This window comes from Salvelinus namaycush, chromosome 13 (assembly GCF_016432855.1).
Source record: "Salvelinus namaycush isolate Seneca chromosome 13, SaNama_1.0, whole genome shotgun sequence".
In the NCBI taxonomy this organism is placed as follows: domain Eukaryota; kingdom Metazoa; phylum Chordata; class Actinopteri; order Salmoniformes; family Salmonidae; genus Salvelinus; species Salvelinus namaycush.
In genome coordinates this window covers 10,222,651-10,245,988 of record NC_052319.1, presented here as the reverse complement: position 1 = coordinate 10,245,988, position 23,338 = coordinate 10,222,651, and the positions used below count along the sequence as shown (strand labels likewise).

The following is a 23,338-nucleotide window of genomic DNA, read 5'->3' as shown; positions in this document are numbered from 1 at the left end:
CGTGTCAGAAATGAATAATTCATGCTTCATGCAATACGTTAGAAAGGTGACCAGATAAACCACAGAAAGTCATGTGATATGAATATGATCCAGCACCAAAGAGTTTGAGCCAAGCGCAAGGCAAGGGAAACGGTAGATCTGGTCCAGGGGCGTTACATGTAACTTCAAGGCTCAGAATCAGCCACACATAACGCCCTAGACCAGAGCTAGGGGGAACTGGGAAAGGGGTATTGTGGGTTTGAAGCGGGAGAAAGCCAGAGGCATGCAGGAACCCAACCAACAGCACAGTAATACATGAACACAACACTCTGTTTTCATGATGGACAGATGAACACAACACTCTGTTTTCATGATGGACAGATGAACACAACACTCTGTTTTCATGATGGACAGATGAACACAACACTCTGTTTTCATGATGGACAGATGAATACAACACTCTGGTTTCATGATGGACAGATGAACACAACACTCTGTTTTCATGATGGACAGATGAACACAACACTCTGTTTTCATGATGGACAGATGAATACAACACTCTGGTTTCATGATGGACAGATGAACACAACACTCTGGTTTCATGATGGACAGATGAACACAACACTCTGGTTTCATGATGGACAGATGAACACAACACTCTGTTTTCATGATGGACAGATGAACACACAAGCAAGGTATAATGCCACAGCCATTTTAAAATAAGTCAAGACTATCAATACATTGAAACTGACAAATTATGAATTACTATATAATTATGTGCAAAAAAATACTCTGCTATGCTGATTACAATACTGACTAGTATACGATATATACTGAAGCAGAAGTATTACTATATAGCATAACTACTGGCACTAATACTGGTCAGCATAACATATAGGAGTGTAAACTTCTTGGAAGTTGGGCTATGGCCTAGGATGCACTTCCTCTTTTTTAACAGCAGAGGGCGCTTGCCTTACTGTCCCATTGACATGTACTCTGTACCGCTGCTGTATTACTTGTACTGTATAGAGTAAGACGTGGTAGATTTCTTACCCATCTACCCATCTCACTCTTCTCAGGACAAATGTCAATAGCCTGACTGACTGACTGCTAGGAGCATTTCTGTGACATTATGGTTTGCTATGGTTGGTGACACACATGGATGAGGTAGTAGGTATATAACGGGGATGACTCGCTTCATGCAGGGTGACGGAGGGGACATCGGAGACTCCTCCCACAAACCGCTTCCTCCCCATGCGAGAAGGGGCGGAGGTAGTGACGCCGACACACCACACACACGCACACACGACTGACAGTGACACACAGAGTGAGAGGGAACACAACACGCTGTGAGAGTACGGAGAAGGAGAGACGAAGAAGAAAGACAGCACAGTATTTACAGTAACCTTTCAGAGAGAGAGTTCTAAGCTTTAGTAATGGTTCTCCTCAGTGCGAGCGGGCTCGCAGAAGAACCGAGAGCCCCGTTTGGCTGTTCGGGCGGTAAAGGGCACTGTCTTCAGCACTGCATTGAAACAACAACAGCCAAGACAAGACAAGACAGTAAGAAGTAGCACACATCTACAGGGTTTTAGCACAGGTTAGCACACCCTACAAAGCATCAGAAGACTGGAGCAGAGAGACACTAACACATTCTGTAGAGGGTTACAGTCTACAATAGGCCTTCAGGGCTGAACTTTCCCAATCCCGCTTGGAGGATTCCTGGACTTCCTGCGTATCCCCTCCTGATTCCGTGAATCTTCCAACTGGGATTTCTGGAAAAACCAGGGCATTTTGGGGAAATGTCCTTGAATTTTGTGACCCTAGGGCAATTATACTGTATCTATTGGGGCGCAAATGTAAAAATGTTACAAGACAGGCTTTTAGCTTGTCCGCTCGAATACAGTTATCTCTGATTAGTTATAGAGAATGTGTGTTAAATTGCACCCTATGGCCTATATAGTGCCCCATAGGTCTCTGGTCAAAAGTAGTGCACTACATAGGGAATGAGTTTTTTTTTTTTTTTTTTTTTTTTTTTTGGGGGTGGATCAGCTTAATATTGCGGAAAGAATGTTGCTTCCAATGTAATTGTCTGCATCATTTCCAATCCCCCATATTTTTTTGGGTAAATATATATATCCATTCACGTATGCATACATATACACATATATACATACACATACCTACATAGACATACATACTTTTTTAAAGAGTATACCTTTATTATTATTCCCCGCAAACCCTACCACCGATCCCCCAATTGGAGTAAACTGATAAACATTTCTGTTTTTACCTTCAATTTATACATCTTATACACATTTTACAGACACAGTCTACTTTATAATAGTTCTCTCTTGTTTGTTCTTAGTCCTTCCTCTATTTCTGTTGTCCATCCAGTTTGATTTCCACTTGTAACTGTGCTATTTCACAATAGCTCCGCACCTATACACATTTCACAGATCCCGTATGCCCTACATTGTTTATCTTGTTATTAGTCCCACCCTTCAGCTCCACTCAACCTCATAGGGAATGAGTTGCCGTTTGGGACTGAACCATGGTATCTGGTCCGGGAGACTATACCTTCAGCCCGGCCCGTCTACACCCCTAACTATCACAAAGCGACGACAGATAGCGGACATTACTATCACAAAGCTACGACGGTATAGCAGACATTACTATCACAAAGCTACGACGGGATAGCAGACATTACTAACTGCTACAAAGCTACGACAGGATAGCAGACATTACTAACTGCTACGAAGCTACGACGGGATAGCAGACATTACTAACTGCTACAAAGCTACGACGGGATAGCAGACATTACTAACTGCTACGAAGCTACGACGGGATAGCAGACATTACTAACTGCTACAAAGCTACGACGGGATAGCAGACATTACTAACTGCTACGAAGCTACGACGGGATAGCAGACATTACTAACTGCTACGAAGCTACGACGGGATAGCAGACATTACTAACTGCTACAAAGCTACGACGGGATAGCAGACATTACTAACTGCTACAAAGCTACGACGGGATAGCAGACATTACTAACTGCTACAGAGCTACGACGGGATAGCAGACATTACTAACTGCTACGAAGCTACGACGGGATAGCAGACATTACTAACTGCTACGAAGCTACGACGGGATAGCAGACATTACTAACTGCTACGAAGCTACGACGGGATAGCAGACATTACTAACTGCTACGAAGCTACGACGGGATAGCGGATAATGATCCCACGGACATTTGAGCCGGATCCAAGTGTCTACGTTAGGTTAGCTGGACGGTCAAAGCACGTTTCTACCGTAGAATCAAGGTGACGTAAAGCCTTTTGGATTGACAGTTCAATCAGTTCCACAGTTAAGAGGTACTTGTTAGCGGTTTAGATACCCAGTGTTAATGATCGAACGAGATCGGATTGGAGCACAGGAGAGGACCTGCATGCAGAGCGCCGTACTAGAGCAGGGAGAGAGCTTCTTCTGCACAGGCCTGCCTGCGTGTGTGTTCGTGTGTGTGGATGTAGATGTAGATGTGTATACCTATGTGTGTGTGTACACATGTGTATGGGTGTATTTATGTATACGTATATAAGTAAGGTGTGTGTGATTGTAGAACTGATGGTGATTGGCCCCCCGGTCCTGTTTACCTGTGATGATGTCCTCGATGGCTCCGTCCTTGCCCTCGTAGACGTGGCGGCTGCCCGTATCCTTCACCTGCTTCTTCCTCAGCTCAGCTATCACCTCCTGCTGCTGACTCCTGCCCCTGGTGTTCTTATGGGACGGAGACTGGTGGGGAGACCACACACACACTTAGTCAAATCACAGGCACCTTTGTTGACTATTCAAACGGCATAACGATGTCCCTGTGTGAATCTCCAACATCGTATTTTACTCCGCTGTAAAAGCTGGTTCCTAATGTGTCCACTAGAAAGGTTATACTGTCTATATTATATATACTGTTTATGTTTACTGGTTGGTTTACTAACTGGTTCCATTGACTGGTTGGTTTACTAACTGGTTGTATTTACTGGTTGGTTTACTAGCTGGTTGTATTTACTGGTTGGTTTACTAACTGGTTCTATAGACTGGTTGGTTTACTAACTGGTTCTATTGACTGGTTGGTTTACTAACTGGTTCTATAGACTGGTTGGTTTACTAACTGGTTCTATTGACTGGTTGGTTTACTAACTGGTTCTATTGACTGGTTGGTTTACTAACTGGTTCTATTGACTGGTTGGTTTACTAACTGGTTCTATCGACTGGTTGGTTTACTAACTGGTTCTATTGACTGGTTGGTTTACTAACGGGTTGTATTTACTGGTTGGTTTACTAACTGGTTGTATTTACTGGTTATATACTGGCTGATACTGACTTGATGTGACACACTAGGTGTCTGCAGTACCTAATATAGCTGCCCCGCCAGCAGGAGAAGATCCTCCCATCGTTAGTCCTGGGGGATGAGGGGGAGAAGGGAGGGGGAAGGAGAGCTTACCTTCTGGGAAGAGGGGGAGGAGGGAGAGGAGGGAGAAGGAGAGGAGGGAGACTGGGTGGAAAGGGGAAGGAGGGAGAGAGACGCAGGAGGTAAGACGGCTTACCTTCTGGGAAGAGGGGGAGGAGGGAGAAGGAGAGGGGAAGGAAGGAGGGAGAGCCTACCTTCTGGTCCTCCTGGTCCAGCATGGCCTCCTGCTCCAGAAGCTTCTCCATCATCATCAGCTCTGCTCTCTTCCTTTGCTCGTTGTCCTCCTCCGCTTGCTGACAGAACACACACACACAAACAAACATTTAGCCAGAGGGCTCAAACACACAGCCGTACCAGCGCCCTGCGTAGTGTTTGGGACAGTCTGAGGGGTGTGTAAGAGAGCAATGTCAGTCTCACCCTGTAGGCCTTGACGAAGCGCACAAACACCGGGAAGAACACGGATGGGGGCGTCGTTTTGGAATTCTCGCCGAAGAATTTGACGGCCTCGTCGAAGGCGTCCTGTCAGAGACAAATAGCACATTTTGCATTTGTTGATCTGTCGATCATAAAGGTAATAGTTTGATCAAACATATATAAAAAGGGGCAATCTGGGATCGGTACATGCATTTTTTGACATTTGGATAAATGACATATAACCATTGATTCTTGAAGAATATCATGTATAAATGCCTTGTGAGCTTCGCCTTAATTGCACATGACAAATTCAGCGAGGTGAGGTTTACCAGCGCGATCTTGGCGTCGTCCTGCAGCTTTTTCAGCTTGCCCTCGTTGTGTGTGATGAAGTCTTTGAGCATGGTGTTGTGACCGTGCATGCTGTACTCTCTCTTGGTCAGGTCCATTCCCCGCTGGAGCTCCTTCACATCCAGCAGAACGTTCTCTAACGACACTGAGATCACACACACACACACACACACACACACACACACACACACGAGTACACGTACGAACGCACACACAGATACACACACGCAGAATTGGATACTGTTCGAAGCGGGGCGCTCCCCGTTAAGGAGGGCCATATAGCACATCTCTCTAGAGCAACACACAGCGTGGAGGAGCCCCAACAAGTGAACAACATCATCATCCATTCTCTGAGATGATGGCTGCGGATACAGCGCAATGGAAATGCCTGCAGACCAAAGATAGGCTACAATCCGGTCCAAATCCACCGCCACGACTGATCATTAGGGGCATGTCCTAAATAGCGCCCTGCTCCCTGTTTAGCGCACTACCTTCCGGTCAAAAGTAGTAGCGCTATATAGGGAAACGGGGTGCCATTTGGGACCCACGCTAGGATCTGCCGTAGCATCGTCAGCCCTTCATCGCTGCAATCACACAAAGCTGCACGGTGAATCGTACCTGCTGCAGCCTTCTCCACATAATGCAGTTCGTTGTAGAACAGATTGACTTGCTGGTATTTCTCCTTCACCACGTTGGCTATGTAGTGCAGCAGAGTCATTTTCCGGTCTGTCGACTTGGTGTCTAGTAGCTGGGGGGATGAGAGGATTCAAAAAATGAAGTGTGAAAACAGTGCTTGCGTCCCAAATGGCACCCTGTAGTGGACTAGTAGCCATCCTAAAGCACGTCATGCACTAGCAATACATTTGGGAGAAAGAATCTCCTACCAAATCTAAACTCTGTAGTTTGAAACCGTATACAGCTCCCCGTTTGCTGCTGTTCATGTAGTTTCCGAGAGCCAAGATGATCTGAAGAAAAAGAACATATTAGAACAACACAGAAGGCAGCCAGGAACAATATTTTCAACACGTTTTTCAGCGCAGGATATTTCCGACGCATAGAATTTCTGCCACGAGTCGCTTACCTCGAGAATTTTCTTGAGTTTCTGTGAGGATTTTATTGACACAGATGCTGCGATGACCGCGTGGAGTTGCTGCGAAGAACAAGAAAGAAGGAAGTAGAACTAAAGTCAGAGAAGAGGAGGATAAGCCCAACTCAAGAAAAACCAATCCTCCTCTCCAGTCACCATATGGCTCTGTTCAAAAGTAGTGCAGTATGGAATAGGGTGCCATTTGGGCCACATGCATGGAGTCCCGGGCCTCACCGGCGTCAGCATCTGCACGCTCTCGCAGAAGTTGCCAATGAAGGCCATGATGGTCATCTTCTGCGTGAGCCGCTCGATCTTGCTGAAGTGCATCATGAAGCGGTCCTCGTCCGCCAGCGCCTCCACGGGCTTCCGCTCCTTCTCGTACTGACGCATGACCTTCACCTCGCTCTCCGTGGGCAGGAAGCGCATCAGACACTCCACGTAGTCCACCGACAGGGTGCGCAGGTCAAACCTGACGGGAGGGGGGGGGGGTTAGACATAGACGCACACACACACGCTATGCAGACACAACCTGCAAATAAAGGCTAACAAGCACACACACACGCACACCACCGTAACCAAATGGACCCTCATTTATAATACTACATAGGTAAGACAACAAGAAATTGCGTCCCAATTGGCACCCTATTCCCTACATAGTGCACTACTTTTGACCAGCGTTGTGCACTATATAAGTAATAGGGCGCCATTTGGACGTAACCCGAAGAGTCCATTGTGTGTCTTACAGCTGGATGGCCTTGCAGATCTCCTCAGGGGCCTTGCCCACTTTCCTCAGGGTGATGGCCATGTTCTTGGCCCGGTTGGCGTCCAGCAGTGCCACCTTGTTGGGCCCCTTCTGGATGACCTTGGTCTTGCTCATGATCAAGTCGATGGCCGGGCCCTGGGCTTTCGTCTTGAACATCTCCTCAAACTCATCCACGTTCAGGTCCTGAGGTTGAAGACACAAGAATCCTTAGCAACCTGCCATGTGGTGAGCGGCCTACACGTGGTTAGAAGTACGGTAGACCAACATAGCTTTAATAGTAGGTCCAAGTGTGAAGTGCATACACGTGGGGGTGAGTGGATGGTTCCCTACCTCCAGTATCCTCTCGTCGTCGATCTCGTTGAACACAGTGCCGTTGATTTGGTTGGGCTTCAGCGCCACCCAGTTGAACACGGGCAAACGGAACTTGGTCTTGATGGGCTTCTTAATCTTCACGGCTGCACAGCGAAACACAGATCAATTATTCCGTAAAGCACTCCATCCGCCATGTCCATCATCACGCTCACAAACACACAGTGCACGGTCGTGTTGACGGAGGGGTAGACGGGGTCGGCATCCCAAATGGCACCCTATTCCCTGTATAGAGCACTAACTGTGACCAGGGCACGTATGGCTCTGGTCAAAAGGTGTGCACTATATAGGGCATAGGCTGCCATTTGGGGCAGGATTTTATGTGACTGGAGGTGGTGGCACACGTGGAGATTCCTCCCTCTGCTGTAACAGGAGGCTTAAGAGCCCATTCATTAAAATCCCACAGAGAAAGCTGGAGAGGTGCTCCACAGTTATTTCCACAGCAGGGCCTGATGTGCCCTGGCTAGCTCTGTACTGCTAGCCGTAGCCACTACAGTTTATTGATTGAACCTTTATTTAAGCAAGAAGTTGCATTCAGTAGTGGGCCCAGAATAGAGCCTTGGGGTACACCAGATTGAGTTAGCTATGATATTGAATGTGCATATGGCTAGGCTTGTCATCCCTGGCACAGCAGCAGATTATGTTTTTATAGACTAGGATTATGGCCATACCCGTGATGCTACGAGGCGCAGACAGACTGACAGACTGACAGAGGTACCGCCGGTGGCGGGACAGAGAGATAAGGATTAGGACCGGAGAGTGTGACAACCAGGGCATTCCAGGCCTGTGCAACACTCTCCTATCTTACTATCACCATCAGCCTGCCTGTAGCGGCACGTCAATGTGTTTCAGCATGCAACAACAGACACTACCAGACATCACAAAAAACACACACACGTTACAGTACAACAGGGAGACCGTGCAGGAGTTGGAAATGTGGCATTTTCAGTGCTTTCCCATCACATCTGTCAAGACTAAGTCAGATGTGTACCTTGTCTAGTCCCATTACATTTAGCAGGCTAAGGACCAGCATTTCAGGATCCCATAATGTTGACAAATGACTGTTACCACGTGTCCATGTACTGTAGTCCACGCTTTGTGGGGAGACTATTGTTTCATATTTTGGTGTGCTCAAGACTTTTACAGTCCAGCAGTGAAGAATAAAGAATATTTGGGGGGAGTTTTCCAACAGTCGAATTCAAAGAGAATGCATGAAACAAAGAGTCCAATTTCATTCTTGGCTAGACTAAAATAATATCAATGTAGTGCCTAGGGCATAAGTGTCCATCTCCTTCTTCCTCTGTGTGTGTGTGTGTGTGTGTGTGTGTGTGTGTGTGTGTGTGTGTGTGTGTGTGTGTGTGTGTGTGTGTGTGTGTGTGTGTGTGTGTGTGTGTGTGTGTGTGTGTGTGTGTGTGTGTGTGTGTGTGCGCGCGCGCGCGCGCGTGCGTGTCCATCTTAACATTTGAGGTTGAGACTAAAAATACAATTTCCAAATACTCGGGGGGGGTAAAAACACAACCACATGACAGAGAAAACCTACAGAACAGTTTGATGGGTCCCTCTGGTTGGCAGAAAACAAAAGTAGAGAGAAAACAACCAGAGAAATCATTGAGAACAAAATAATATTGTGCTTCCATTTTAAAGAGAGAAAGAGAGATTAGTCAAATAATATATCCCCGCTAGACCAAACCAACCATTCCTTTGTGTGTTCAAAACAAGCTTTATACTTCAACGTGTACTAATGCAATTACTGTCATACTAAATGGTAGATTCTTTAGACAATAGTCACATATTCATCGTGACAGGTCAACTTCTGTAATGATCTTGTGCCACATTGCAACTCTGTATCAACTGGTCAAAGGCTGCAGTGATAGGTTAGGGAGGTGAGTGACCGGTTAAGGAGGTGAGTGACCGGTTAAGGAGGAGGCCAGTCAGGGAGTCAGAAGAGGCCTGACTAGCTGTCCCATCAGCTCTGAGTCACCCATAGCTGCCCAGTGTCCAGATGGCCCTGATATTATCCAGGAAGTCAAGCAGCTTGAAATAGCTTTGAGTAAACAGCATCGGACACACTGATAAAGGACTGCTGTGACAGGAAGAAAGCAGCATAGAAAAGGCCTAGAAGGATCTCAGGAGGCTTGGCTCCTGTTCTACTGCTGTCAGTCATACCCACACAAACAGACAGACTGCTCAGTCACTGAGGCAACACGGCGTTGACGTAGATAGTGAATTTAGAAGCAATGGAGAGCACACGGGTGTCCTTTCAGTGACCTATTGTGATAAGGGCTGAGAACACTTGATAATGACCGTTCATAAATGGATCAAAAGAGGTTTGTCATTGAGATCGCTGACAGCCGACACCTCCAACACACGTCGTCAGAACGAAAGCCTATCATGAAAACTCATCTTCCATTGTCTGCTACAGAACGAAAGCTTATCATGAAAACACATCTTCCATTGTCTGCTACAGTGTGATTCATCCACATCCACACACATAGAGAGCGTCTCAAGTGGCACGCTATTCCCTATGCAGTGCACTACTTTTGACCAGAGCCCTGCGCCAAAAGCAGTGCACCACAAAGGGAATAGGGTGCCATTTGAGACGCTCGCGCAGTCTCACATGTGGGCGGCGTCTGAGTGTGAGGACCTTACCTGCTAACCCTGAATTGAAGATGACGGTGGGGGATCCACAGCCCGGAAGCGGGGGGGCCATGGGGGGTGGAGGCGGGGGCAGGGGCGCAGACACCTCCATGGGGCCGGGGGGAGGCGGGGGAGGAGGGGGCGGCGGGGGAGGGGGAGGAGCGGCAGGACCAGCCAAAGGCCCATTTGGCACTGGAAGAGAGGGGAAAAAATTGAGAAGAGGGAATGCGAGAGAGAGAGAAAGAAAGAAAGAGAAAAAGAGAAAGAACGAGAAAGAGAGAAATTAAGCATGGAATTGACAGGACAACATGCCAAGTGCTGTCTCCAATTGAGACTCAATCAGCAGAGTACAAACTCCCCTCGTGTGACTGCTCTCCTCCCTCCCTCCCTCGGCTATCTTTCCCCAGCTCTGCCTCTGTGTCTGTTTGTCACAACTCAAATGCCAGAGCTGGAACAGCAAAAAATGAAAGGGCGTGTTGTGAAACTAGCAACTAGCAATCTAGACTGTTTAGCTACCGCCTGGGACTAAACAGTAAACTAAGACGGGATTGGTCTAGAACTCCACCTACCGATCCCAGGCACAAGCGGTGGGGGAGGAGGAGGAGGGGGCGGCACGGGCATCCCCGGGACCCCATTCGACCCCATCGGGCTGACCGTTCCCCCGTTATAGACCCCTGGCACGCCAGCCACCAGCGGGCCCCCGGGGGCGGGCGGCGAGGGCAGGTTGGAGAGGTCCCCGACGCCCTTCTTCTGGATCGTCATGGTGCCCTGCTTCTCCAGCTCGTGGATCTTCTTCTCCAGGTTGCACTGCCTCTGGATGGCCTCGTCCTTCTCCTTCACCATCCGCCGCAGCGTGTGCACCTGCGAGTTGGCGTCCTTGTACACCTCCTGGGTGATAGGGACGGTGAACGGAGATGTCAATGTATGTACGCAGATCAGGAGGCCGTTTACTATGAAAACATCTCAGAGTAGGAGCGCTGACTTACAGTATAGGATCAGTTTAGCCTTTTAGATCACAATAAATAAGATCGCACGGACGGGGAGGACCTGATCCTAGATCAGCACTCCTTACAAACTTGATACAAACAGGCCTTGAAAATGATCGACCTGTGTCTGTCTAATAGCGTTATTCACTTCTCTCCCCCCGTTGATTTAGGGCACGGTGAGTTGTAGGGGAATGAGTCTCACCCGGATTGAGTCGAGCTCCTTGTTGCGTGTCATCAGCTGTTTCTCCAGCTCCACGATCTTGGACATGGCCTCGTTCTCCGTGTCCTGCAGCTTCTCCGTCATCTGGGAGAGCAAAGGTCAAGGTTCACCGTGGCATGGACACACAGAGAACTGTGAGAGGGTTTTGTGCATGCAGGAACAGTCATGTACACTTTTGTACATAACAGTGTAGACTAATAGGACGGATACACCGATATCACGATATGGCTTGCTCAACAATATCATATCGAATGATCGATATTGGTGCCCATCACTAGTCACAACCCAATAAAGTGTTTGTAGTCCTTAACACACATTTATGCAGGTCATATTACACAGGGGTGTATTACATAGAAGGTGTATGTGTGTGTGCAAATCATGCATCATTTGACATCAGCCATGTGTTGCGAGACTCTAAGGAAACATTAGCCATCAAAACATTAGCCATGTCAAATGCTCTTCCTCTGGAGTTTGTGGACATCCTGATCTGAACAAAAATGTGGACTTTTCTAGAGTTAGGCTAGGAGGCCCAGAGACCATTGGGCAGTGTGTGTGTCTCTCTGTGTGTGTGTGTGTGTGTGTTGACGACTGCTAACTGAAAGCATGAGACTAATCTAAAGGGCCTTTGAGAGAGAGAGGCATGTGATGGAAAGGCACACTGTACATGTTGTCAGATCCCTCCCCGACACTGCTGTACAGCGCAGCACGCTGACGTCTGTACGGCATCAAATAGTAGTCAGTACGTCAAAACAGACTAAATAAAGTCACAGTCACTAGAAGAGGGCAGACTGGATTCTTATAGGGCGAAAAGATGGGACTGAAGTGGTGAAAGAGTAATTGAGGATTCTGAAAGTAGGGACGGGTGGAGTGAGTTAGTAAAAAGTGCAAAGTGTGGGGTGGCAAGAGTAAGTACAGAGCGTCACGAGCAGTTAAGGGATGGAGACAGGAAGTCTGCGCGTGGTTATCGTGTCCTCTCACATGTGACATGTTCTCCTCTAGCTCCTCCACGCGCTCCAGCGCAGCGTTCTTGGTCTCGGCGTCCTCCAGCAGGGCGCCCACGTCAAACACGTTGTCCAGGTAGGCCTGGATCTGCACTGACAGCTTGTCACTCTCCGTGTGCTTCAGCTTCTACACAGACAGACGAGAGGCGAGAGGAAGAGTCAGTGAAACGCCTATGACACGTTGGTCCATGTTGTTACCATATTCTCCATTGGGGGTAACACCCAAAAAAAGTTGAACAGCTTCTTCATATATTTGCGGTCTTTAAATCTACTGTACGTCTATCTCAAATCAAACTGTATTTGTCACGTGCTTCGAAAAACGACAGGTGTGGACTGACAGAGAAATACTTACTTACTTACGAAATGCTTACTCTACGAAATAGTAGAAAAATAATAACGAGGAATAAATACACAATGAGTGCCGATAACTTGGCTATATACGCAGAGTACTTACATCCAGGTAGGTGTCCAGACAGAGCTTGGTGAAGTCGTACTGCAGGTGTACCCGGAAGTTCATGTCCTCTACCGAGTGGACCACGATGTTGATGAACTGCATACACGCCACCTACAGGCACCGGCAAACATTAAGAAAAGCATACAGAGTGAATTTCACACCAAGCGAAACCAAAAACATCCAATGCATTTACAGGGGACACATGTAGCGTACGTCTCAAATGGTACACTACTCCCTATATAGTGCACTACTGTTGACCGGAGCCCTATTGGCCCCGGGGAAAAGTAGTGCTCTTTAAAGAGAATAGGGTGCTGTTTGGGACTCACCCACAGACTCCAGGGCCTGTAAATAAGCGTGTGTATGGAAATGATCTGGCTGCATCCATCTCGTTAAATGGGCAGATAAAGGGGAGTCACGTCAGGCCGTGTCCCCAAATGGCAGCCGAATCCCTACGTAGTGCCCTACTTTTGACCAGGGAATTAGGGTCCCACTTGGGACACGGACTCCCCAGTCTAATGTGCACAGTGGAGTGTCACCGTGTCAGTGCATTCTCCTTGCTAATACTGTCTTAATGGACTTCCTTAAGAAGCTCAGAGTCGACTGTGTGAGAGACGCCAGGCCCCGTCTGACAAATCTGTTTGCTTTCGTGCTTGTGTCAAATGACTGGCCCGCTACCAACTGGCTCAGAGTTGACTTGTGACTGGTTGGACTCTCATGCACACACAGCACACACGGACCAATGGGGAGCCTCGGAGCAGAGGCAGAGTGGCACATTGAGAAAAAGCATGTATTTTGTTGACACACACCACACAGCATGCTGCCTCATCTATTTCTATTCAAACATATTAGTAGGAAATCTGCGACAAAACAAACTGAGTTGGCGAGGATTCCTTGCGTGTGGTTGGCTAATGATAGAATGAATTAAACGGCAAGCGACAGGGTCTGTGATTTCAGGATATGATGTAGCCTAGCAATCGATAGCTAGTCCAGTGGAAAAGTTGTGTACCATAAAGTCAATGTTGTTGTCCATGTCCTTGAAGTGTTCCATCAGCCTCTCGAACCGCTGTGTCTCAGCACACACCTGCAAGAAAAACAATCAATCATTCATTTTGTTATGGGCCCTGGTCAAAAGTTGTACACTACATAGGAAATAGGAGGCCATTTGGGAAGCAAGCCTTATTCTTTGCAACGCAGCATACTGTATTACCTCAGGTTGAGAAATGAAATGTTTCTGTCATATTCTCTGCCTTATGCAAAACCTACCAATGTACTGTCTCCTCACTCCCTCCCATCACTCTGGCTCCCTCCCTGCTAAAAGGGCTTTTTAAACACACATGACCTATTTTCTCCCACTGTGATTACCATATCTACATCTCTGAGAGAGAGGGAGGGGGAGGAGAGAAGAGAGAGAGGGGTGAGAGGGAGAGAGAAAGAGAGAGGATGAGAGGAGAAGAGAGAGCGGAGAGAGAGAGAGAGAGAGGGAGAGGGATGCAGCTCTATAGTTCAGACAGTGCTCAGAGGCAGGGAAGGGGAGACACACAGTGGAGAGATAAAGAGTCAAGGAGATGAGGAGGAGAGAGGGAAGAGAGGGGATTGGAGTGCATAAGCACAGCCTTCATACACAATGCTCTGTGCCCCAGACTGCACCCTGCCCACCACTCAAACAACCCCTTCTAGCCCACGGAGCGGGGAGTCAAGAACCCCCTCACAACAAGCCTCCTCAAAGAGGGAGAGCTCGATTTCAACGTAAGCAAGCCAACATAACACTCGGATTGGATCAGTTCTTTGCATAAAACACAAAAAGCTGAAAAAGAAAGCACCGTTTTAATATTACAATTTATATGACACTGCCAACCAATAACGATTGTCCAATGTGACCAATAAGATAATCTAAATCAAATACAATTTTTATTTGTCACATGTTTAGCAGATGTTATTGCGGGTGTAGTGAAATGCTTGTGTTTCTAGCTCCAACAGTGCAGTAATATCTAACAATTCACAACAATACACACAACCTAAAAATAAATTAATGGAATTAAGGAATATATAAATATTAGGATGAGCAATGTCGGAGTGGCATAGACTAAATACAGTAGAATAGAATACAGTATATACATATGAGATGAGTAAAGCAAAAATTATTAAAGTGACTAGTGTTCCATTATTAAAGTAACCAGTGACTTCAAGTCTATGTATATGGGGCAGCAGCCTCTAAGGTGCAGGGTTACGTAACCGGGTAGAAGCAGCTTAGTGATGGCTATTTAACAGTCTGATGGCCTTGAGGTAGAAGCTGTTTTTCAGTCTCTCGGTCCCAGCTTTGATGCACCTGCACTGACCTCGCCTTCTGGATGATAGCGAGGTGAACAGGCAGTGGCTCGGATGGTTGTTATCCTTGATTATCTTTTTGGCCTTCCTGTGACATTGAGTGCTGTAGGTGTCCTGGAGGGCAGGTAGTTTGCCCCTGGTGTTTCTTCGGGCAGACCGCACCACCCTCTGGAGAGCACTGCGGTTGCGGGCGGTGCAGTTGCCGTACCAGGCGGTGATACAGCCCGACAGGATGCTCTCAATTGTGAGGGTTTTAGGTGCCAAGCCAAATTTCTTCAGCCTCCTGAGGTTGAAGAGGCGCTGTTGCGCCTTCTTCACCACACTGTATGTGTGGGTGGACCATTTCAGATCGTGTGATGTGTACACCGAGGAACTTGAAGCGTTCCACTGCGGTCCAGTCATGTGGATAGGGGCGTGCTCCCTCTGCTGTTTCCTAAAGTCCACGATCAGCTCCTTTGTTTTGTCGACATTGGCCCCTCTAACCACATCTATTGCAAAGGGTCAATCGCTATCCATTGACTTTAATAGATGCAGTGGCACACATGGCTATGTCTCTACCTTCTGCTTATGGGGGAGCAGCTCTGAGCAATAGAAGTTGCTATTCCACCTCTAATAACAGTGAAATGCAATAGAGAGTAATGCTCAATATTTCATTCTGGGTGTAAATATTGCATTAACTGCAGTCGGCCCAAGTTCCCCGAGCCGGCCTAGAAACTGGGACTGCTGTAGAGATGCCAGGCCACCCCAGACTCCACCTTACTCCCCTCCTTTCTAGAGGAGATCAAATACTCTACACATTCAACTGCATACAACACAGGGTATGAGCACTGATCTAGCATCAGCTCTCCATTTTAGATCATAATGAACTGAAGATTACATGGACAGGGCGACCTGATCCTGGGTCAGCACTCTTACTCTGAGATACATACAGCCCCCTGATCAGGCTGTACTAAATATTACTCACATTTGTACTCACATTTGTTAAAATACATCTTTGAAGGGCCTGTAAAATCACTAACAAAACACAGGACTGTTTTCTCTGTGGGCCTGAGAGGTCAGTGACCTCAGCCTTTTCTGGCTGAGAGATGCGGAGCAACATGTCTAAAGGCTTTGATACAGCCGACGCTGCGCTGCGTCCCTCGATAACGTCCTCCGACCACACGACTCACGACGTCAACTATGTGAAATTCCACTGCTTAAGACACAATAGCACAGCACTATCTTCTTACTCCGCGCGTCCCCCATACCGCACCTCCTTGAAGTTGTCGAACGCAGAGAGAATGATTTCGTGTCCTCCCCTCACGAGACACACGGCGGCCAGCAGCTCCAACACCAGAGCTTTGGTTCTGGGAACGGAGAAGAAGAAGAGAAGGAACGGTCAACATAGCGCGGCGCCACTGCCAACACCGACCCATCATTTCTACCACAAGGTTACATAACGGTGGCATCCCAAATTGCACCCTGTACCCTTTCTAGTGCACTACATTGGACCAGAGCGCCATGGACCCTGGTCAATAGTAGTGCACTATGAAGGGAATAGGGTGCCGTCAAATCAAATCAAATTGTATTTGTCACATGCGCCGAATACAACCGGTGTATATCTTACTGTGAAATGCTTACTTACAAGCCCCTAACCAACAATGCAGTTTTAATAAAATAGAGTTAAATATTTTCTTACAAAATAAACTATAGTAAAAAAAGATATAATAATAATACAAAAAAATTATGAGGCTACATACAGGCGGTACCGGTACCGAGTCAATATGCGGGGGGTACAGGTTAGTCAAGGTAATTTGTTCATGTAGGTAGGGGATAATAAACAGCGAGTAGCAGCAGGGGGGGGGGGGGGTCACTGCAAATAGTCCGGGTGGCCATTTGCTTAATTGTTCAGCTGTTTTATGGCTTGAGGTAGAAGATGTTAAGGAGCATTTTGGACCTGGACTTGGCACTGCGGTACCACTTACTGTGCGGTAGCAGAGAGAACAGTCTATGACTTTGGGCCTGCCTCTGACACCACTTAGTATATAGGTCCGGGATGGCAGGAAGCTTTGCCCCCGTGATGTTCTGGGCCGTACGCACTACCAAGGTTCATCCGAGGTTACATCGTGTGTTTTTATCAGATCACATGACTGGATCTAAAATGTCTATCTAATATCTGAACATGTAACATATGATAAGCAGGTCCGTTGATATAATCCAGAGGATTAAATGAAACGTATATTACAGAGTGAATCCCTCAGCCATAATCCCTACGGGTGATGAAGTGAAGTACCATCAGCTAATTCATTAAAAGTCAAAATATTATATTATTTTCTATTCTGTCCTTTTTTTAAATTCCACTGTAATTCTAGAGGAATTCTCTGCCTGGGTCACAGACTACGGTAGAGGTGTTATTTGACAGATGATTCGAGACAGCTCGCAAACCCCCTTTCAACCCAGCACAAACACACACGCATACACTCACACAGGGTTGGCGTTCACACAAGTGGGCGCGCAATGCAAGAGGACACAAAGACACGCGCGCTACACACACTTCAATAAACAACACCCAGGGGCCTGAGTAAAAAGGCGCCTCCTGTCGCCTGTTGCTCTGTGCAGCTGCCAGTGTTTAGCAGTGTGCCAGCGGTGCCCTGAGCTGGCTGTCTGGCTGGCTGGCTGGAGGAATGAGTTAGTGCTGGATGCTGGCTTCGCACACAATGTGGACGCTGAAAGAGCAGGTGCAGCAATAAGGGGAGGGAAGGGCCTGTATTCATGAAGCGTCACAGAGTAGGAGTCAGGAGTGCTGATCTACAATCCGTTTTGCATTTTAGATCATCATGAATGTGATAATATAGACCGAGGGGGACCTGATCCTAGATCAGCACTAATACCTTGATACACTTTATGAATATTGGACCCGTATCACTAAGAAGTAGAGGAGCTGTTTAACACCAGACACAACGCTTCCATCTCACCTGGGATTCTTATTGTTCAGACTTAGCGCAATTTCATTCACAGCGTGCGGGTGGGACATCACCATGTTGAAGCCATACTGGGTCGTCAAAAATAGATGGAGCAAGAGAGGGATGGAGGGAGAGAAAAAGAGAGAGATCTCTTTTAATAAACAGGGAGTGACTCCTTTTACATAACAAAGAGAAACTTGAGAAATAATGTGTTGCGGAAAACATGGTAGACGACAAATTGAATTTGGCCGATGATGGATGACGGTGTGTGTGCTTCAACCCTCCATTTACGTCCCACATGGCACCCTGTTCCCTACATAGGGCACTACTTTTGACCGGCGCTAGGGAATAGGGTGCTATTTGGGACGCATACTATGTGTTGGGTTTGCCCGGGGACCGGAGAGACTCTCACCTGGTAGTTCATGATGGCTCGCAGGCACATGATGCAGACGTGAACGTCGTCCTTCTTACAGACCAGCCGGGAGTTCTTCAGAGTTCTCCGGCTCGGCAACGCGTTGCAACTGAAACATATGGGACACAGGAGCGTTTTCACAGCAGAAGGTGTCTCCGAATCCATACCACCAAAGAGACACATGGCTTGGTAAACAAGAAAACAGATGCCATCGGTGAACTGTAGCAGCCCACATACCATTCTTGCACCCCGTCGTTTTCAAAGTAGACATTAAACTCCATGGCACGCTACATGGACACACAAAGAGCTGTGTAATCCACTCCCTTACTCAGAGGCCAGAGGGGAGACCGTGTGATTGTCTTAATTTAACTATCCTGCACAAAAATATCACTTACAACTAGTACAATGGAGCCAAGTCATTTGCATGCATGGAGGTGATCAGGCCGGCTTTGTGGAGACAAAACGTTAGCGAAAGAGGGCCTTTCTCCTGACCCCTTTCATCTCAATGAAAGGAGAGCGCTTGAGTAGCACATCGCTGGTGTGTGTGTGTGTGTGTGTGTGTGTGTGTGTGTGTGTGTGTGTGTGTGTGTGTGTGTGTGTGTGTGTGTGTGTGTGTGTGTGTGTGTGTGTGTCTGCCACAGAACACAGTCCAGTACAGCTCAGCTCAGTCCAGCCAGGGACATAAGACTGATTATTTCCAGCCCTGCATGTCATAAGACTTTATCCACCAGCCATGGTTCTGGGAAAAGGTGCCTTCAGCCTACCCATGCATACACACACACACTGATTCATGTCAGCACTGACGCCTTGAAGCTCTGAATCTGTCTTCTGTGTGTGTGTGTGTGTGTGTGTGTGTGTGTGTGTGTGTGTGTGTGTGTGTGTGTGTGTGTGTGTGTGTGTGTGTGTGTGTGACTAAAATTTGATAAGGATTTATGATGAGGGTAGATAAGGACAGATCCAACCTACTGGCTGTAGTCTTCATGGTCTGACGCTTCTCACTGGCTCCATGAATGAGAGCTATTCAGCAGCAAGCAAGCAGTTATGACGTGTGCGTGTAGTAAAGGTAAAATAGCAAAACATTGTGTGGAGTGTGTGTGCGAGTGACTTTGTTTGTCTTTGTGTGTGTGTGTGTGTGTGTGTGTGTGTGTGTGTGTGTGTATGTGTGTGTGTTTATGTGTGCTCTTTGTTCTATTTAGGTGCATGTGGCGCCTACGTAGTGCAAAACAAGTTTCCTGCTTCACGAGACCGGTGACAGAATTGGAACATCGCCTCACACCCAGCCAGCGACGGGCGGCGGTGTTCCAAAAGAACTGCGATTTTACAGAAAAATATCATTTCAGAAAAATACCTCCAGCACTCAGCCTGCCTGCTACCAGGCAGCGGAAACGATTGGTTGAACGACACATATTTGAGAGAAAGAGACTTCGGTATGGACACGTCCCAAATAGCGGACTGTAGGGCTCTGGTCAAAAGTAGTGCACTACATAGGGACCAGGGTGCCATTTGGGATGCGTCCTATGCTTCGTAACCACACAGACGGAACGACGTATGGTGACAGGACTATGAGTAAAAAGAGACAGTCGATCACCCTGATTCAATGTAGGCACGGTGGACTTGCGTTGACAGGCCTTGTGGTGCACCGACTTAGAACCCATAAAAGATCCTCAAAGGCCTTCCAAACTATGTTTTCATGGACGTTACTTCAACACTAAAGCTAATAAACAGCATAGTCTAAGGCTGAGTCACAAATGGCACCTTAATTCCGATATAGTGCAATACTTTACATTGGGCTCTGGTCAGAAGTAGTGCACCGCATAGGGAATAGGGTGCCATTTGGGACGTGCCTATAATCGAAATCACAACAACACGTTGACAAACACAACTACAAACTAGGCCAGCCTAAATATTTCTAGGTAACCCTGTGCGAACCAGAAGACGTACCATCGTCCTTGCGAATACTTTGGGCATTTCAAAGAGCTTGGTGTCCTTCGAGTTTTGCCGTGAGTTTTTAAGAAAAAGACGTGTAATTCAACATGACATCAGAAAAGTGACACACAATGATTGACTTGGGAGGGATACAACTGTGACAAGGCAAAGGTTCTGTACGTTGGAAATAGGAATACATACTGATGACGCTAATGTTAATTACCTTGACTTGTCAGCCTGTGTCAGGAGGTAACTAAGGAATAACAGTACAGATAACATTGTATTAGTTTATACATCAGAAGGGTTTGGTTGTAGCCAGCTACTACTTGCACAACTACCCGCCGCATATAGCCTGCTCAAGGAGACATACAAAAGCAATAATCAGAGGGGGCCAGGGACAATGCCGGTATAAAAAGCCATTTGCTCTAAACGGGAACAGAAATTTCTACAGTAAGTTCACAACAGAGGTAGTCGCATCTCCCCTTCAACGCCTCCACACACTGGACCACAGCTTAGCAATGGAAGCAGGTAGGAGTGTGTGTGTGCGTTGGCGCCTGCCTTCCCGCGTGTGCTCGTGCGTGGCAGGTAGTGAAGACAGGGGAGGGGGGGAGGAGGTGTTGAGGTAAGGCTAGAGGGGTGGGGCGAGCTAGAGCTGAGGCGAGCTAGAGCTATCAGATAGCACCGTGAGCCACAATGTGTGCTGTGTAGACCTGCCTGCTGCTGCTGAAGACTGGAGCACAGAGCAGGAGACTAGAGGAGGAAGGCCGGTACAGAACACCAGTCAACATCAGCTCTCAGTGTCACCTTACTAAGTTCATACAGCTGCCATTCACATCCAGTGCCTTCAGAAAGTACTCACGCCCCTCCACTTGTTCCACATTTTGTTGTGTTTACAGACTGAATTTAAAATGGATCACATTAAGATTTTGTGTCACTGATCTACACACAATACCCCATAACGTAACTGTGGAATTATGTTTTTCGACATTTGTACAAATGAATAACAAATGAAAAGCTGAAATGTTTTGAGTGTATTACTTACTCAACACCTTTGTTATGGCAAGCCTAAATAAGTTCAAGAGTAAAAAGGTGCTTAACAAGTCACATAATAATTTGCATGGACTCACTGTGTGCAAAAATAGTTTTTAACATGATCTTTGAACGACTGCCTAATTTCTGTAATCCACACATACAGTCGGTCCCTCAGTCGAGCAGTGAATTTCAAACACAGATTCAACCACAAAGACCAGGGAGGTCTTCCAATGCCTCGCAAAGAAGGGCACCTATTGGTAGAAAAAAAAGCAGACATTGAATATCCCTTTGAGCATTATTAATTACACTTTGGATGGTGTATCAATACACCCAGTCACTACAAAGATACAGGCCTCCTTCCTAACTCAGTTGCCAAATAGGAAGGAAACCTCAGGGATTTCACCTTGAGGCCAATGATGACTTTAAAACAATTACAGAATTGAATAGGAGAAAACTGAGGATGGATCAACAACATTGTAGTTACTCCACAATACTCACCTAAACGACAGAGTTAAAACAAGGAAGCCTGTACAGAATCAAAAATCCAACACAACACATCCACCTAGTACCACTCTTCATATGTTCAAGCATGGTGGTGGCTGCATCATGTTATGGGTATGCTTGTCATCGGCACGGACTAGGGAGTTTTTTAGGATACAAAGAAACAGAATAGAGCTAAGTTTGAAAATCTATGGCAAGACTTGAAAATGGCTGTCAAACAATGATCAACAACCAACTTGACAGAGCTTGAAGAATCTTTTAAAGAACAATGTGCAAATATTGTACAATCCAGGAGTGCAAAGCTTTTAGAGACATAGCCAGAAAGAAATTCTAACATGTATTGACTCAGGGGTGTGAATACTTATGTAAATTAGATATTTCTATATTTCATTTTCAATACATTTGCAAAAATGTCTAAAACCATGTTTTCACTTTGTCATTATGGGGTATTGTGTGTAGATGGGTGAGATTTTTGTAAATATTTAATCAATTTTGAATTCAGGCTGTAACACGAAATGTGGAATAAGTCAAGGGGTATGAATACTTTCTGAAGGCACCGTATGGGTCCCGAATGGCACCCTATTCCCTACATTGTACTACATTTCAAAACCAGTGCACTATATAGGGAACAGGTTGCCACTGGTCAAAAGTAGTGCACTATATAGGGAATAGAGTGTCATTTGGGACACACACATATAGCCTTAGTCTCCTATAGTATCTTTCATCTGATAACACAATTGCTTGACAGAAGTACGAACATTAACCCCACAGGCCCTTGTACATAGGCGCTAGCACCCACATATACTATAAAGTGTACTACTTTGGAACACCTGGTCAAAGGCGACAGTCTATAGAGAATCGGGTGCCATTTTGGGGGACACAAACTGGCCTGTATGTTTACTAAGAGAAGAAGCCTAGCGAGTCCAGATTCGTTCGTCCACCATATGAGAGTTAGGATAATGTTGGGGTTCCCTCGGTGTAACGTCTCTCGTAAAAGACCTGTGAGTTACTGACAGTCAGAAAAATAGGGATTAGCCATCTACGTGTGAAGTCAACGGGACTAACACACCGGGACGTAATTGAAACGACCGCGGCGATTAACAGAGTCAGAAATATGCATAATTGGATGAGATTTGAGTCCTAGTACGCATTAACTATGTTTGCCGCCTATAATCCAAATTAAATGACCATGGTTTAAAAGAAACGGGGAGAATTTCAATGTTCAATGTTACATGTTTGCCAAATCATTCAAAAAGACGTAGATGGTGCTAGAAGAGAGTACTTCCAGCTTGTTCAGTAGCCACGAAAACCCCCGTGTCAGAGATATCATATTCCATAACATCATGAGTCAGACGACCCAATAAAAGGTCTTCTCCCAAATGGCACCCTATTTCCTATATGTAGTGCCCTACTTTTGACACGTGACCCATCAAAAGTAGTGCCCTATATTGGGAATAAGATGCCGCTTGGAACACAGCT

General features: G+C 46.6%; 1 protein-coding gene across 2 annotated transcripts in view; it reads right to left on the bottom strand.

Annotated features, from left to right (window-relative positions):
• The window catches only part of fmnl2a (formin-like 2a), a 76,082-nt gene that overhangs the window by 2,537 nt on the left and 50,207 nt on the right, over positions 1-23,338 (bottom strand). Inside the window, exons 7-26 of one of the 2 annotated variants that reach the window (XM_039006723.1) lie at positions 18,401-18,509; positions 18,001-18,077; positions 16,299-16,392; positions 13,728-13,802; positions 12,722-12,832; positions 12,245-12,394; positions 11,249-11,350; positions 10,630-10,948; positions 10,073-10,252; positions 7,385-7,509; positions 7,035-7,237; positions 6,526-6,760; positions 6,286-6,354; positions 6,089-6,169; positions 5,823-5,952; positions 5,186-5,349; positions 4,860-4,961; positions 4,637-4,735; positions 3,631-3,769; positions 1,102-1,501 (exon numbers count right to left, since the gene is read on the bottom strand). In XM_039006723.1, coding sequence (XP_038862651.1) covers positions 1,410-1,501; positions 3,631-3,769; positions 4,637-4,735; positions 4,860-4,961; positions 5,186-5,349; positions 5,823-5,952; positions 6,089-6,169; positions 6,286-6,354; positions 6,526-6,760; positions 7,035-7,237; positions 7,385-7,509; positions 10,073-10,252; positions 10,630-10,948; positions 11,249-11,350; positions 12,245-12,394; positions 12,722-12,832; positions 13,728-13,802; positions 16,299-16,392; positions 18,001-18,077; positions 18,401-18,509 — 2,656 coding nt within the window. In that variant the 3' untranslated portion in view covers positions 1,102-1,409. Of the gene's footprint in view, positions 1-1,101; positions 1,502-3,630; positions 3,770-4,636; positions 4,736-4,859; positions 4,962-5,185; positions 5,350-5,822; positions 5,953-6,088; positions 6,170-6,285; positions 6,355-6,525; positions 6,761-7,034; positions 7,238-7,384; positions 7,510-10,072; positions 10,253-10,629; positions 10,949-11,248; positions 11,351-12,244; positions 12,395-12,721; positions 12,833-13,727; positions 13,803-16,298; positions 16,393-18,000; positions 18,078-18,400; positions 18,510-23,338 lie in introns of those variants that run through there. The other variant, XM_039006722.1, reaches the window with a different exon arrangement.